At 35.5% G+C, this 13,427-nt stretch overlaps 1 protein-coding gene across 1 annotated transcript in view; it reads left to right on the top strand.

Annotated features, from left to right (window-relative positions):
- The window catches only part of STRN (striatin), a 53,823-nt gene that overhangs the window by 10,802 nt on the left and 29,594 nt on the right, over window positions 1–13,427 (top strand). The window contains exons 5-6 of the mRNA XM_021390431.1: window positions 1,505–1,669; window positions 12,544–12,679. Coding sequence (XP_021246106.1) covers window positions 1,505–1,669; window positions 12,544–12,679 — 301 coding nt within the window. The remainder of the gene's footprint in view (window positions 1–1,504; window positions 1,670–12,543; window positions 12,680–13,427) is intronic.

Below are 13,427 nucleotides of genomic sequence, written 5' to 3' on the forward strand. Positions count from 1 at the left end.
TATTTCAGAACTTCAGGTGGGGAACCTTATGAAATCAAACCATCTCATTTGATTATCTTTTACTGAGTATAATAAAACAGTCTGCTTGGGAGAACAGGGGGTCATGAGACCTTACGTTTCTTTTTGCAATTAAAAAAGGAAGCACAATTCTGTTAAGAGCTATCTACGATAAATCTCCAACCTGGCTTGGAGAGGGTTATAACTTATTTGGCCTACTTTATGTGCAGAAATCATTAGGAAGTTTAGACTGAAAGCTTTCTAATTCTCAGTTCATCTTAATGAAGCAAATGTCTGTTAATCTAAATCAGTTTTTGATTTCTGCTCATAGGGCTTATTGGAATGAGCCTCTTTCCAGTGAATTATACAGAAGTTAAAATTGTCCAGTTTGTCTGTTGGATGGCTTTTACTTTCTTTTTCAAGAACCCATATCTTTTCATTTAAGTTGAATAAATATAAACAAAGTAATCTTGACTTGAATCAGTGATTTGAAGGCAAGTCCTTCCCTCCCAGTGTAATTCATAGGTTATACATTACTGAATAAAGAGAGTGCATTCCTGACAGACTCTGTTTTGCATAGATGTCTGGTTTGATTTTCATGTGGCCATCAGGCAGAATTCTTTTGCAGATGTATTTATGTGGAAGATATTATTAAATAACTGGAGGAGGATATTTTTGCTGGAAAAGTGCATATCCTTGATTTGTGACAGCTTTTATTGTAAAATAGCATTTGTACTCTTCAGAGACATCCAGATTATTGACTATCTAATTAGTTCAGCGTTCCTGAGAAAATAGCATTATTAAATTTGTTTTCTAGAGGAAGGAACGGAGACAGATCTTTCCAAAGGTAATTCTGCACATTGGTGAAAGAGCCAACTTTTAGACCTTGAGATTTTCATACAAAAAAGTCCAAGATTTTTGCTGCCCAGCCCTTACATGCCGGACAAATTAATATTTTGCAGATAAATTGCATAGTGAGAAAAAGACAAGGCACAGATTTATCAAAACTACTGCATTATAAATAACCATTCTTACTAGTAGCCATAGCTACAGAATTTGGTTTTATTCCTTCTGTTTTCTATGCTTCTAATGATTCCTGTAGGAACATATCTCACACTTCTTGTAAGGCTTCATGTGTAGTTTCCATGTGTTGAGGAATAAAATGGCTATATTGTACATGCAACTGTAGTGATTTTTATAAGCCAGTTGTAAATATTTTAATTGAAAGTGCTTTTCCATCCATTTTAGTAAATGAATGAATAACGTATTGTATAACCTCTGACTGCTAGGCTCTTTGATTTTTTTCCTCAGTGACTGTAGAGGCTGGTACAGCAAGAGACGATCCCTCTGCAGCTGGTACAGGATGATTTATAAGCATGTTTCATTAGCACAACACCATACTTTGCTAAGCTAAGATGCAGAAGATGAGTTGATGGAGAAGCTTTCATTTACTGTTCGGAATAAGTAAGATGTGCATGAAGAATTAGCATGAGTTCTGTTCCTACAGGTATCTACAAGAAGTGGGCTACACTGACACAATATTGGATGTGAAGTCAAAACAAGTACGAGCTTTATTGGGCCTCTCAAGTGATGCTTCAGACAAGGAAAACAGAAATCAAGAACCTATGGTAAATGGCACAGAAGGCCAAATTAAAGAAAACGCAATGATTGGGTAAGTATCTTAATGACAGTATTCTCTTTCTTCATAAAAGCAATTGATGATGTAGAACAAATTTCTGATTACCGAGATTTCAAAAACTTCTTCCTAACAGAAGATTAGAGTAATTTTAACTAGTTTTTTTTTGCCTTAAGCAGTAAATACGGAAGGAACTTATAAAATTCACAGCTTTAAAAGTAGCATGTTTGTTGGTTTTTCCAGTTGTGTGGCAGCACAAATGCAAATCAAGTCTTTTATGTGTGATCGGAGGTCAATGTTGTTTCAAATTATCAACTTATTTGGATTGTTGGCAACTTTACTGTATAGATTAGAGGCTTTTCTGGTATGTACTGACTTTGATGTGATAATCTATATGAGATACAGGACATTTCGATTAGATTTAGAAAAACAAGTTTACTTATTACACTCTGATTTCTGTAAGACCATAGTTTTCCCTGAATAGATACACATGTCCAAATGTAATTGAAATATAAGATAATTTATTTATCTTCTTTAATGTCTGTAATACTATGAGAAGTCAGTCTGGGAGAGTAAAAGCTTGTGCTTACTTTTGCTTTTGGATGATTTTTTATTATTATTATTATTTTCTACATTTTCTTTTCCCTACAAACAGATTTTGTTTGTTGAGGTCTTCCTTGTTCATTTTTTAAAAAGGAAAGTTAAATATGAAATTTAAATGTAGAGGCTTTCAGAAAGCAGTCTGCTTTTTTTCTTGTTAAAGGTATGGTAGTTACAAAATTTGAAAAATAAGGGAAATGATGCAGAATTTTGTTTGAACAATATGTGGGGTTACTGTTCCCGGTGGCTTGTGCTGTCATCAATGAGCACAGCTTTCTTCAAAGTTTCTCCCTCTGTGCTAATGTGGCAAAATGCAAGACTTTTTTTATTTTCAAGCCTAATACCATTACATGACACATTTTGTCATTTAAAAAGCATTTGTAAAATTGTACTGTAGCAGATAGCTCCAGTAATTTCAGGCCAATAAGTTATCTAAGGACAGAAGTTCATTGTTACATAATTAAATTTAATGCTGTGAGGTGGAAAATTTGAATGCATGAGAAACCCTCAAGCTATGTAGTTGACAAGCTGTGTCGTTTATGTGCGATGGCTTTGTTTTTGAAGAATTGGGAATGCTTGATAAATTACAGTAACAATTTTAGTTCAGTTTCTGATGGAGTCAGTTCTTGAGGAAATAGATAAAACTCCCCTTCTTATGCTTGAAAGTTTATTGAAATCTGTTTATTTTTTTTTGAAACAGATGGGTATTTATAAGGTAGTTATGTGATGGAGGAAATGATTGAACAGTAGTTTTTAATATAGAAATTTTTAATATATTTTTATTTCCTATATATTTCCTCTGTGGGTAGATAGAATATTAGATTATTTTTAACATGAGTAGTGTGCCCTATAACTGAGGATACTCACTGATGCAGAAAATAAAGTTCTTTCTGTTGTGGCTCTGCAAGATTGTCAACTTAAAGGCTATTCAGGCGTGCACACTCTAAGAGTGCTCTCATCTCATTTGTAAAGCCTAAGATGGAAGACTGTATTAGAAAGATTTGGGGAGCAGTTTGATGCATGATGAGAGACTTGACTCCTGGGTTTTAAACTAGAAGAATCTTCAAGTGATCTCATTGAAAACAGTTACGCCAGTCCTCGTGGGATATTTTGAATTTGTGGATGTCGGTTGACAACTTTCTTATTGAATGGAAAAAGCTGAGATCTTACCAAAAATCCTTGGTGTATTTGACTGGCTTTCACTGCTACAATTCTTCTCTGTGATTGAAGTACACTTTCTGAACATCTCTTTGAACTTCTACTCCAGGAGGCATTCTGTAACTTTCTTCCTAGCAGAGACTGCCTGTTACTTAACTGCCATTTCCTCTTGTGCTATTAGATGCACATTATACCTCACTATTTCTGTGGTACATGGCATTTTCACCTCCTCCCAGCTGCATTGTCACTTTCCTCAGAAATTTAAAAATGCAGCTTTATGACATAAAGGAAATTGGAAAGGAGATGAGGTGTTGCTCTCAGTTAGCTCATGCTTAACTGTTCTCAGCCTCATCAATTATCAGCATTACTTATACTTGTACAGACTGACTGGTTTCTTTCTGAAAAATATTGGTATTGAATAGGTGACTTGCACCTGATCCCAACTGGGATCGTTACTGAGTGTTCAAAAACTTAGATCAACATTTTTTCTGTCTGTTTACCAGAACTGGAAAAAAAATAGATGGCTCAGCTTCCTTGCAGCTTGCAGACGAGGTAGAAGCATTCTTTTAAGCAACCTCAACAATGCCAGGCTATGTAACAGAATGGAGAAAAGCTTGACAGTTCTTTTATCCGGCTCTTGTTATTCCTGGTGTGCATATAAAGTGAGAAGAAAATTGGAATGTCACAGCAAGCTTGTGAGGTCGGAAGGACTGCAGTGAACAGGTGCAGTTTTGTACTGGTAGAAGAGGAAAGATAGTTATGGTGAGTGATTGGAAGAACAAAAGGGAAAAAGAAAATGAACTAAAGCAATCAAACCCAAAAGCTTAGTGCAATCTCCAGAGGTATAAGGCCATGTGTATTTGTCAAGACCACCAGACACTAGGTCAATTGCAAAGTACAGTGCAGATGGAGGATGAGCTGTGGCTGTGTGGATATGGCAAAACGCTTTGTGGAAGAAGGCTGTAAACTTCTGAAGCCAATGGAATTTGGCAAATTTTGTGATTCAAAACATTTAATGAATGTAGATATCAAGTACTGGTCAGTAAGTCTGAGGCTAATGGTTTAATTGTCTTTGAAGATTAGAGTGCTGGACAAAACGTATGAAAGTCCATCTAACCTAATAAGAAACAGTTGTGTTACAGTGAGAAAATACAGCTCAGAGGGCATTGACTTGTTTGGTCTTGGAAGAAATGCATAATATTGTGGATATAGCTAAGACTGCATATTTTAAGTCTTTAAAGAAAAAAGAGGTTTACGTGGGAGGAAGGATGTGAGAAGTGAAGTACAAAGAATGAAGGAAGAAAGCTTGTGGAGGAGAAACAATAAAGACCAATCAATAGGAATTTGGAAAGATTGTGGGTGAATGTGATGAAGATAATGTACCAGAGAGCGGAAAATGGCACAGTGAAGAACCGAATGAAAAATGGATGCAGTGATATGTTGCATGAACAGGAAAGTGGAAGGCACATTAGATTTAGATGTTCTTAAAGATTTCTCTATATAGCAGAGTAAACTGCAGAAAGAACAGATTGGCTAAATTGCCTTCTGTACAACAGAACACTCATTTGATGAATTCCATAGAAAGTAAAAAATGATGTTTTCACACTGCCATCTGGTTACCTCTTTTGAATGAAGAGAGGAGATAACAGAGATGGTGAATCAAATTTTCCTTTTTTATGCTTATTGTTTATTGGTATTCAACCAGTACTTTCTTAGTGAAGTGAAGGTGGTAGAGGACAAAACAGAAATTTGTATGGAAAAAAATTCCAATAAAAGAACAAAAGGGACTTGCTTCTTTGCACTGTATGGTTCTAGCGTGCTTTCTGCATAAGACCGTCAAGCTGCGTACAGTGATTGCTACTGCTCCTCAGCCTTGTTCTGGAATGTCTCTGATCTACAATACTTCTGACAATTAGATGCACCCATGCTTTACAATCTTTTTTTTATGATTATTTTTTAAATTTTGGTTGTGTCTTTTGACTGCTCTAAGCATAAAGCTCTGTTTTTGTTTTTTTTTTTTTCCCTCTGGCTCCAGGAATCTGTGATGTGTATACTTAATGGTGGTGGTAGGGAGGGTATTCCTCCTCTGCTCAATTCACTACTTCTTTTACAGACTTGAAAGAGTCAAGTCTGTTGTACCAGCACTTGTGTGCCTGCTTCAACGCTCAGACTTCAGACATTCAGTGTTCTTATATTGGTAGTAAGCTGAGCCCTTTTATGGGAGATGCTTGTTAGAATGTTTGGAGTGGTTATGTGAAGGTGATGCTGTTTATTTCGGTATGGCTAACCTTACAGTAGTTATTTCAATGCAAGTACTTGGGTCAATAGTCTTGATTTACAACAGACAATATGTAACTTGAATTCTGTTAATTTTCATTTATTTTAGAAAATTGCCATCTTGTCCATCATACCCCATCATCTCATCCATCCTACTTACCATAGACCATTATAGTTACATCAGAAAACTACTCGCAACTTGTTTTGTTGTTTTTTTCTTCTTTTAGTACAACAGTGAACTAAATGCTGTTGTTTGAAAGTCTCCTAAACCCATTTAAGTTTCTCTTCTTAGATGAAGTAGCCTCAGTTTTTGTGTGTTACTGGCTGCCACATCTGTGGGCAAATATTTGTATTCTTACACTGCCTATTTATTTGCTAATGTACAGATCCTCATGAAAACTTTAGCACTCAAGACATCATGTGGATTTTGAATGCACCCTGGAAGATTTTGATTCCGTAAATGAAATGTTTATATGATAACCTGAAATAGATGTAGTCCTGTTTCCACTTATTTCATGGAATTTAAAAGGGCATCTGTTTTCAGTTTCTTCAAATCAGCTCACTTGCATTACAAAAGATAAGTACCACTTGGCATGATTGGACTCAAAAATAGTTACTAAAATAATAACTTCATAATAATGGTTGAAATTGTTAACACTTGCAGTGGGAGAAATGGGTGCTTTCCCCCAGGAAACTGAAACATAAATGAAAGCTGCCTGCAAATGTCATGTGTAGCCTTAAAAACTTGAGAGTATTTAAGTATTGTTGGTTCACATATTACCTCAGTTTTAATAGCTTTATCGTATTGACTGAAACCTAAACAGTCAGATTTGTTTACCTTCTTGAAGGTGTGTATTTGACTATTGCTTGATATGAATGGAAGCAAATATAATAGAGCAATAGAACTGGAAAGGAACAAGGGTATACCAAGAATATGCTTCTATCTATATGCACATGTGCATGTGCGTATATATAAAACAGTATACATAAATTATCTGAGTTTTTGTTAAGAGCTAGAACAAACTGTTTAAGTAGCCAGCAGAAATTTTTTAAAGAAAAATTGAATGGTATATCAGCTTCTCTTGGAAACTGATCTGCAACTCAAATTTTCTGTTGAACTGTATATGTTTTCCACTGCCTATACTTTACTTTGATGCTCTAGCAACGTGTTTGAGAGCAGATCCAAAGACCTTTTCAAAGATTAGAAGTGAACATTCTGAAGACCTTATATTTCTAATGTACAACAGATCATTCCAACTGAGACTGCAGCAAATGAATGTCTTTCTGTACCAGAAGGCCTTAATAACTTTTGCATCTCTAAATCCTATTAACACTAACGCATGTAATGGAAGTACTGTATGGGCTGATGAATGTTGTGTGTTAACTTATAAAATGGTTTACTTGGGAAAATATTTTTGCTTTTAACTACCCAAGGTAATACCTGCCATGAAAAAGATTACCAAAAGTAGTGTACAAGAAGAAAATACTGAATTTTTTAAAAAGAAAAAAAATCCAAAATCTGTTTGTGTTATTACCGCTCTTTTTTTTCCACTTTTTTTCCAATTTATGCTTGCCCCAGTCTAGCAGTGACTTAACAGGCATTCAGAGATATGTGGTTTAGGCCAGACATAGACACTTTTAGCAAATGCATTGAAGCAGGAAAAATGATTAGATAAACTGTGGGTTTGAGTGAAGAAAGCAGTACCAATTCTCATTTTATTGGCGCAGATTTATGGCTTCAGAGTCTAAATTATGATTTTTGGAAATGTCAGGTAAGAGTCATGGCACAGAAGGAATGGGCAGGAAGAAGTGCAAGGAGAGAGAGAGACAATGAGAGGGGTGGTGAATGGAGAAGTAATTTATAAACTTCAGTTCTTTAAACATTGAGTTATATTTATTTTTTAGAAAGCTTGTTTTGTCACATTTAGTTGTCTGACCAGATTTGGCAAGATAAGTGGATTTTCCTTTTTCAGTGGCATTTTTTCACTATTCCAATTTGCATCCAAACCATTTTGTAAGTGTTGCTTACTGGTTGTAGTACGTATTGCGCTGGTTCTTGCATCGTGTGGTGTGAATTCGTAAGAAGTTTCAAAGGTTGTGATAGACCTTCTAGTCTGTCCAGTGTTCCATGTGTTCAAATTTTAATGATTATAAGCATTCATAAGTTTATAAATTATTAGTTTGCTATTTTTCACGCTGTTTTATGAGATATTTTGGACAGCATTCATGATTTCCTAAACTGTTCTGTAAAGACAGTTGTCATAGGAAAATATTTGAATTTGCATGCCATTATTTACTGTATCTGGTTTGAAAGGACTCCATTAGCCATGTTGAAAAGACTGTATTAGAACGTGAAAGAATGACGTTCTGTGGGAAATTAATAAAAATGAGTTTGTGCTAGCACGTTTTGATAGTGAGAGGAAGCCGAGCCAACAAAAATGGCTCAAGAAAGAATTCACTTAACAATTCTTCAGATGCTGAGCCGTGACAAGCTTTCTCCTGTAGAGGTCCCAGAAACATTTCCCAGCCTGTGCTGATTCTGTGTTTATTTGACTTCATACTGTGGTATTCCTTCCTGCTTCTGAATTTGTCAATAAAATCTGTTTTTATTTAAGGCAATTTGTGTACGTTTTGGACTAAAAGCTAATGAAACAAAAGTGGAACCAATCTACCAAGTCTTCCTCTCCTTCTGTTGGGGAGTGGATAGGACCGAGGTGATTAGTGGTTTTGTGGCCAGGCAGTTTGTGGGAGAAGTTTATGGCAGTCTCCAAGGCATGACCACAGAAACTCCCCAGAGTCACTATCAGGAAAGGAAAAAATAATGACAGAAATATTGACAGTGTTGGTTATGAAGAAAATACACATCTGTTATCTGACTTTAGTCTGAATTAAACCTGACTTTGCAGTACAAAACATCTGGGTCGTGTTAGAAGCAGGAAAGGTGTCATCAGTGTGCTGTTTAGTTACCTCATATCTTCGATTTTCAAGTAAACTAGGGCTTCTACTTTTCCCTTAATAAGAAAACAAAAACTACCAGAGGGTTTATGTTAAGATACTGAATGTTAGATGTTAGAGCCAGTTCAACACTACAGTTTTTTTGAAGCTGCTGTTATTTCCATATCAGGGCCAACTGGATTTTACACAAAATGCTTTGTGGTTGTAGGACAGAAAGCGAAGAGTTGGCTGCATGGGCCCAGTGAGATCCCAGCATCCTTTCAATAGCACACGTGGAGCATCCACAAATTGTACTTCTTTCATTTCAAGGGAAGATATTATTATTATTTTTAAAGATGCAAAGGAGTTGAGACACATCTGAATAATTAAACAGCATGTAAAATACAGGTTAGAATAAGATTTTTGGCATGGTCACAACTTCAGAAAATTCTGGCTACTTTTTCTGAGGGTAAAGGTACTAATGTGATTTTAGGTTTATATTCCTTTAAGGGAGGTAAGTACTGAAGTTACCAGCCCATATATAACAAGAATTCTGTTTTTTAAACAGGAAAAAAGGTATCTTATCTTTGGGAATCAGAAGTTCCCTGTGTGAAGAATACTCTGCATACTGTCCATCCATTAGTACTAAGATGGAGAGCCCTGCAGCATCAGTGTGTCTATATTTTACATCCTGGCGGTACTTACTTTGCTTGTTACACTTGTGATGAGCAGTTAGTCATACTCTGCTTGCTGGTGCACAGACATGAGTAGCAGGTGTTCTCTGCCCAGAGGCTTCTCTGCCTCATTGGATATGGCTGCAGGAGAGGAGGAATTAAGTCTGACTGATAAAGAATGCTGTGTTGGTTAAATAAGTTTTAGATCAGATTCGGAAGTGGTAAGCCAACTGAGACAAAACGTTCAAGAAGAAGGCAAGGTCTGGCTTGTTCTTCTCCAACAGTGTTCCTTTAGACAGTGAGACTAAGGAAGAAGGAAAAAAGCACCATTTTGAAAATGGCATTCTCCCCTACGTGTGTTTTGATTTGATTCAGTCTAGCAAAGAGGAATTGTCCTTTCTAAGCCATTTTTTGTTCTTTTAGTTTCCCTGTATTTGCAGCATTTCCCGAATCTTGCCATAGTCTTGCCTCACTAATGCCTGTAATGCAACGGTTCCCTTCTGGTCCCTGCTCTTCAATCTCCTGTACTATTCTTTTCACCCATCAAATGTCTTTTTTCTGAGTATTATAGACTGCAAGAACTCTGGAAGTGTTGAGTTGTGTTCTTTTTTTTTCTAGAATGGAATTTAAAGTAATTTATTGTACTTTACTTTTGTACTTTTTGCACTTATACTTTTTTTTCTGTGGCTTTATGAGTGACTCCATAACAGAAACCAACTTAGCAAATGGAAAATAATGAAACAAGCAAGCTTCAAATTGTCATCGAAGTACAAGTTAGCTAAGTCCAGATACTTTCTCCAGTGTATTTTAGAGTATTCTTAAGTGTTCGTGTTGATGGTAATATCTAAAATAATGCCTTAAGTTTATGTAATACTAAAAGATGAAAAAAAACATAGATGAGTCACTGTGAGTCACTGTTGATTAGGTTGTTAAAATAAATTAGGGTACAGTATAGGCAAACTGTGTATGAGCTTGAAGCTTCTTTTCACTGTAGAACCTTTAAATAATTTAAATATTTTACCACTTCTGTTTTCTTGTTTTGTTGTTGTTCTTTTGAACTCTTTCTTGGAAGTTGTGCTTTAGCACAAATAATATACTGTGATGCTGTACTGACTTTGTACATTTTAGTACTGTACACAAGTTTTGAAACATATGATTAGCTACTGTGGTTTCCAGTCCATAAGTTGCCTTTTTTTTCCTCATTTGTAAATGACAATACACAATTTAGTATGTATTCTGACTGCTAAACTGTGTAGTAATTGATATGATAGCTGAATTCGTACCAATTGCTTAAGGAAAAGATAAAACCTCTTACACCTCTTCTGGTGGTCACTTACAACTTCACTTTTTGTCCACTAAAGGTTAACTAGGACTCACAAATGCCTAGAAAACAAGAAATTCGTAAAGTGAAGCACGTTACATTTATGCATTGGAAACAGTAAGATAACAGTCCCATAGGATTTCTTTGAAAATGTATTACTGCTACAGATTAGGTATTATAGATTATACGGATTGAAATCTTGTAGTCTTCCAATGCAGTGATTACTTGTGGAAAAAGAACAGTATTACATCGTGCTTTCAGGTTTGTCAGGGACGAAACACTACAAGAAGCAAGGCAAATTGGAAGCATGTTTGAGACTGTTCTCATCTAAGATGAGGGAAAGAAGAGTTAATAAACTCGGTAAAACCAGTGACCGTGAAAATGTGGTGTACATCACTGTGTATTATGCTGCTGTGTATGTGGAATTTATAGTGGCAAGTAACATTGATACAGGTATTTTCAGTCCATGCAGATGGGTAAAAGAGTAGGATGAGAAATTGTCTTATGAAGATGCAGGCATACTGGAGCTATGCAGAAGCCACTCCTGCTAATGGTTATCATGTATGCCTAGAAATAATTGAATGGAGACAACATAAAGGAGGAATTGTTTTGTTTATCACGCCATGTTACACACCTGAGCTTTTAACCTTGAATGTTTCCTGTAATAAGCCTTGGCAAAGTGTTATGAAGAAACACTGGAATAAAAGAGTGATGGATGGGTAATCAAGTGTATACACTGCAGGGAGTTTACAAGGCCTTGCTCTATAGTGTTGTCAGTTGAATGAACCTTTTAAAACAGGTCGTAGCAAAAGCAAAATACAGCATTAGTAAGACACTTGCTGTCAGAAAGGGATGACTGTACAAGACAATTTGGAACTATAATTCTTAAATGAGAGGGAGAGACTTCTGTGGCTTCAGTGGTTGTGAAAATCAAGATGACGTACATGTAGTGATGAACTATGCAACACCGACTGCTGATTAAAGGTAAGAAAACAACAGTGAAGTTTGTCTCCTTTGAAATTTTGAAGTCATAGAAGTAATTTAAAAGATTTTACTACAATTCACGCTGAATGTATTTTTTTCACCGTTTTATCTCTGATAGAGAAGCTCATCTTCTTCATAGAAAATATTATACCTCTTAATAATTTGGGGATTGCTTTAATTGTACATTCATCAGAGTTTTATTTAATGGTTGCAGTTCTGTTCCTTGAATTCTTCCCCTTCAACGGTTAATATGACAACTCTTTTAGTTCCTGTTCTGGAGACACTCTTTGAGTTTGTGCCAGTGTTGGCAGTCATAATTTTACCCAATCTTCATTCTTTCCTCGTTTGTTTAGTGTTAACATCTACATAAATGTTACTTAGTCATCAATGATGTTTTTTCATTATATCATTTTATAGTGGCAAAGTTAGCATATCACAGAAGTTAGTGGAGGATAGATCTTGGGTTTGTTTCCCACAAGATGGAGAACATCAGTTAGCAGCAGCAAAGTTTTCCGGTACCCTGGGGTACACGTGACAGGCCAGCTTGGTGTTGCTGTAACTTATATCCTGGTTCCTGCAGCTTTCAGTGTTGATATATCAGTATTGATAAAGCTTTGGGGTATGTAACAGCTGGAGAGTGCTTTAAAATGCTTCTAAAATTAAAAATGGAAACAACAACAAAAAACTGTAAAATGCCTGGTCCTGGTAGTTGCAGCTGGATTAAGAATAGTAGTTGGTTGTAATAAGATGAATTTATGGATAACATTCAGCTTTTAACCCACAAACATTTTTACCTGTAAATAGTCCATTTTTACCTGTAGGCTTATTTTAATTTCATGTTTTGTTAGACACCATAAAATAGAACAGACTGGTAAATGCAAAAGTGATGTTAATGTATGTAATGGTGTTAATGTTAATGTAATGGTTTCTTTTGACTCATAGTGGTTGTTGTTGTTGTTTAGGAAGCCAGAATTGACTGACTCTGCCTCTCTGCTAGAGACCTTCAAGTTCCTTGAAAATGCAGCTGCAGACTTTAGTGATGAAGAAGATGAGGAAGATATTGAAGGAAGAGAGAAAACAATCATTGATACCGCAACAGTGAGTGGAAAAAATAATTGAAAAAGTTACGAAGAACAGAAAAAGTGAGATTAATGAGATGACTATATGCAAAGTATTTGACTGTGTATGTACACGTGCAAATCATAAATGCATCTTTATGATGGTCTGTCCAAGCATGTGTGCACAAGAGGAGATCATGCATACAAGTTAAGCTTTGCTATCTGTCTTGCTTGGAGTTTGCAGTGACAAATTTTGAATTGCTATTTCATACCAACTAGAATTTTTGATATATGTTGGATACAGTTTTTAAAGTACAAGATATCCTTTTTTTTTTTCTTCCAGTGCATTTTATATTTAAAGTGACATTTATACAAGCAGAATTTTCTGCTTGTAGGGTACAGAACTGAAATACCACCTTTGATTTAAGAGGATTGTTGAAGAAAGGAAAAGTATAATGGAAAATTTTTAAGATGTGGTTAACAAACTTGTTTGTGTATTCAGTCAGTGCCTGACTCCTTGCCTCATGATGTATACTTTTCAACGTGATTTGGTCAAATGATCATGTTTAATAGATGCATACAAATAATACTCAATTTTATCATCTTCTTTTCAGAATGAATATTTATTCTTTGAATTATGCTTCCAAAAAATGTAAAAAAGATATGATTTACAATGGAGGCGATTCTTTTTATGATCAGTTTTAAGAATGAATGCTTAAAAAAATTGGTTATAAAGTTTTTTTTTAAAAGAGGATCTCATAATTGATGGGCTGTGAACTAATGTCTGA

The sequence above is a fragment of the Numida meleagris genome, chromosome 3 (genome assembly GCF_002078875.1).
Source record: "Numida meleagris isolate 19003 breed g44 Domestic line chromosome 3, NumMel1.0, whole genome shotgun sequence".
In the NCBI taxonomy this organism is placed as follows: Eukaryota; Metazoa; Chordata; class Aves; order Galliformes; family Numididae; genus Numida; species Numida meleagris.